Source organism: Gossypium arboreum, chromosome 12, assembly GCF_025698485.1.
Source record: "Gossypium arboreum isolate Shixiya-1 chromosome 12, ASM2569848v2, whole genome shotgun sequence".
NCBI lineage: Eukaryota > Viridiplantae > Streptophyta > Magnoliopsida > Malvales > Malvaceae > Gossypium > Gossypium arboreum.
The window spans coordinates 103,778,349-103,781,543 of NC_069081.1; the positions used below are offsets into that span (position 1 = coordinate 103,778,349).

The window sequence follows — 3,195 nt, forward strand, 5'->3', positions numbered from 1 at the left end:
TGAAAAGAGACGATTGGTAAGTGATGAGAAATGGATATTTTGGACAGGTATGTATTTAACCCTCGGGTTGAGTGTTGATTACAACCACGATAAGGTAATGAGATGATGAAAATGATTAAAAAATGTGATAAGTGTGTTGATGATATATGCTAATGTTGATTAGTTTGATTGTTTGTTATGTTATTTATTATTTACATATGAACTTACTAAGCATTTATGCTTACTCCTCCTTCTTACTCATTGTAGTTTTGGACAAGCCAGTTCGAGAGTCGGGATAGGTCGAAGGCTCACCACACTATCCTAAGATTTTTGGTAAATGGCTTGTAAATTTAAGTATGGCATGTATAGCAATATACTTATTTTGTGTAAATGATCTTATGATATGGTGACAGAATGGTTGAGAAAATATTTGATAATGATAAATTATGAAAATGGTAAGTTTAGATTATGTTTGATGTTAAGGAAAATTATTAAGATACTTAGTGCATAAAAACTCATAAGAGGGATGAAATTTGCCATAAACAGAATACTGCAGCAACACTGACGCGAGTTTGAAAATTTACTAAAAATCATAGAAATTGAATTTGGTGATGGATTACATATCAAATTGAATATTATTATGTCTAGTTTCACATGAAACAAATGAAACAGGTAAAGGAATTATATGTTAGAAGATATTTGAATTTTAGTGAAACAGGGTCATAGCAGTTTCTGAATCCCCTGTTCCTACTTTAGAAATTCACCATAAATTGTAAAGATATAATTAGGTGGTTTATTTTATATCCTCAGAATCCTTATTGAGTCTAGTTTTAGTAGAAACAAGCCTCATAGTCATATGAATTTTTTACAGAGAGAAATGTGGTTCATAGTAAACAGAGGTCAGACCAGTCAAGTCCTGAAATAGGGGTAACTTTAACTAATAAAATGTACTAATTGGACCAACAAAAAAATTTTATAAAAAAATTAGTAGATAGGTATATGAGTCTAGATTCAGGAAAAATTTACAGATCTTGATTTCGAGTTTCGTAACTCGAGATATGATTTTTCTTGTGACTGTGACGCAAGTAGCTTAAAAGCTGTGAATGTAGAAACAAATAATCCAAAGTTCTAAAAATATTAAACTAAGCTTAGTAACACCTCATACTCGACTCCGGCGACGGTCTCGGGAATGGGGGCTTTACAAAGCCAGCCCGAGCCTCGAGCGATCGCATACACATTCGGCTGATAGTTCTTATCATCTCGAATTGCGGGTCAATGACTATTTCTCGGGCTCGTCAGGACACGGATATTACTCCGGGTTTGATATTTTTGGGTCGTATCCACCATAGTACGAAAATCCTTCTATCCTATATCCACTGCAGTACTCCACTCCTCCTGGGTCGTATCCACCGCAGTATAGCACTCCTCTCTACTCAAGTTCATCGACAACGTTCGGGGCATATGATATTTCTTCCATGTTTCGCACACCCCTACCTGCGACTGAAGAGAATGTTGATCGCCGCAATCACCTACAACGTAAACGTCAACCCCAGCAGAAATATACTCCTAGGACCACACCATCAAACCATCAATTTTAGGGGTTTATTGTAATTTAAATATTATAAAGTTTGTATTTTTTATTATAAAAATATAAATTAAAAAAATACAATCTTTGTATTTATTTAATTAGATTAATTGCAGATTAAAACTTGGAACAAACTTTATAATATAAATTTTGTTATATAAATTAAATACATTACAACATTAAAAATTGGACCAAACTTTGTAATATAAATTTTGTTATATAAATTAAATATATAACAACATTAAAAATTGGAACAAACTTTGTAATATAAATTTTGTTATATAAATTAAATACATTACAACAATAAAAATTGGAACAAACTTTGTAATATAAATTTTGTTATATAAATTAAATACATTACAACAATAAAAATTGGAACAAACTTTGTAATATAAATTAGGTACATTGGATTACATAAGCTCAATTCCTACTTAATCGTGACAATTGTCCAACATGGTGGTTTCGATGCGGGTATTTACTCCGATTATGACCAGCTAATCTACATAATCCACAACACTTACTGTCGGGTTTCTCTCAAATGTCCATTTCATTACGGATTCTAGATGACTGCGGACGACCTTTCAGATTCCTACGCAACCCTTTGTCTGGGACAAGCTCGAAAGTCGTCGAAGGCACCTCCCACGTAGACAGGTCAGGCAGGACGGGGAACTCCTTCTCCCAGATACCAAATGTGCACTCGGGTGTGTACACATCATCTATAAATTGTTCAACATTGAGCGAGACTTTAGTACACGCTGCCACAACATGCGCACATGAATAATGAAGTGTTTGGAACCTCCTGTAGTCGCATCGTTTGTTTTGGAGATCAACTCCATAAGACCTAGTTGGTATACCAGGTCGACGACCGATGGTCTCTATAACTTGAAACGTTTCAAGACAACGTGAATATACTTCTACATTCATTGACCTCAGCATCTAACGATTTGAAACCACTGCATCCCTAATATCTTCGACAAGCACGTGTTTCACCTCCATCTGGTTGACTTGTTGCTGACCTATTCTTGCATCAAGGTAGCCAACTTGTAGAATGTAGCCGAGAAGACAGATGAAATCGGAAGATGTTGTGTTTTCAACAACACAGCGTTGATCCCTTCTACCAAATTTATGGTCATTTGACCATAACAAAAGCCCTCGTCAAAACTTTGAGCCCATTGCCATTGCTCCATGGTACCCAACCACTGTCAGAAAGATGTGTTCGTTTGACCTTCCATGTCACTGTAACACCCCTTACTCATGTTTGACACCGGAATAGGGTATGAGGCATTACCGAACTTAATCACTAATCATCGTATAAAAACCGATTCATAATTAATAACATAATCAAGACTATCTACATTAAATGACTTTATACAATAAAGACCTTCAAATAACATAGGTCAGTATTTTAAGCCAATTCCTAGCAATTTAATAACAATTAAATCAGTCTCCATACATGCCAAAAACTTAAAGTACTTTAAAACCTTTATATATTGATCAATAGTTTGATAGTGTGATTTAACCTCTGGCGACATCCAACTCGAGCTAACATCTACGACACTATAGGAAAAAGGAAAGGAAGGGAGTAAGCATTATAGCTCAGTAAGTAAGTATGTAAATATTAATAAAAAAAT

The 3,195-nt window shown here is 34.6% G+C and overlaps 1 protein-coding gene across 1 annotated transcript; it reads right to left on the reverse strand.

Moving 5' to 3' along the window:
- Positions 1-2,098: 2,098 nt before the first annotated feature.
- LOC108464782 (uncharacterized) lies at positions 2,099-2,500 on the reverse strand. Its single transcript, XM_017765053.1, has one exon. The coding sequence runs from the start codon at positions 2,498-2,500 to the stop codon at positions 2,099-2,101; it is 402 nt and encodes a 133-aa protein (XP_017620542.1).
- Between the last annotated feature and the right edge of the window lie 695 nt (positions 2,501-3,195).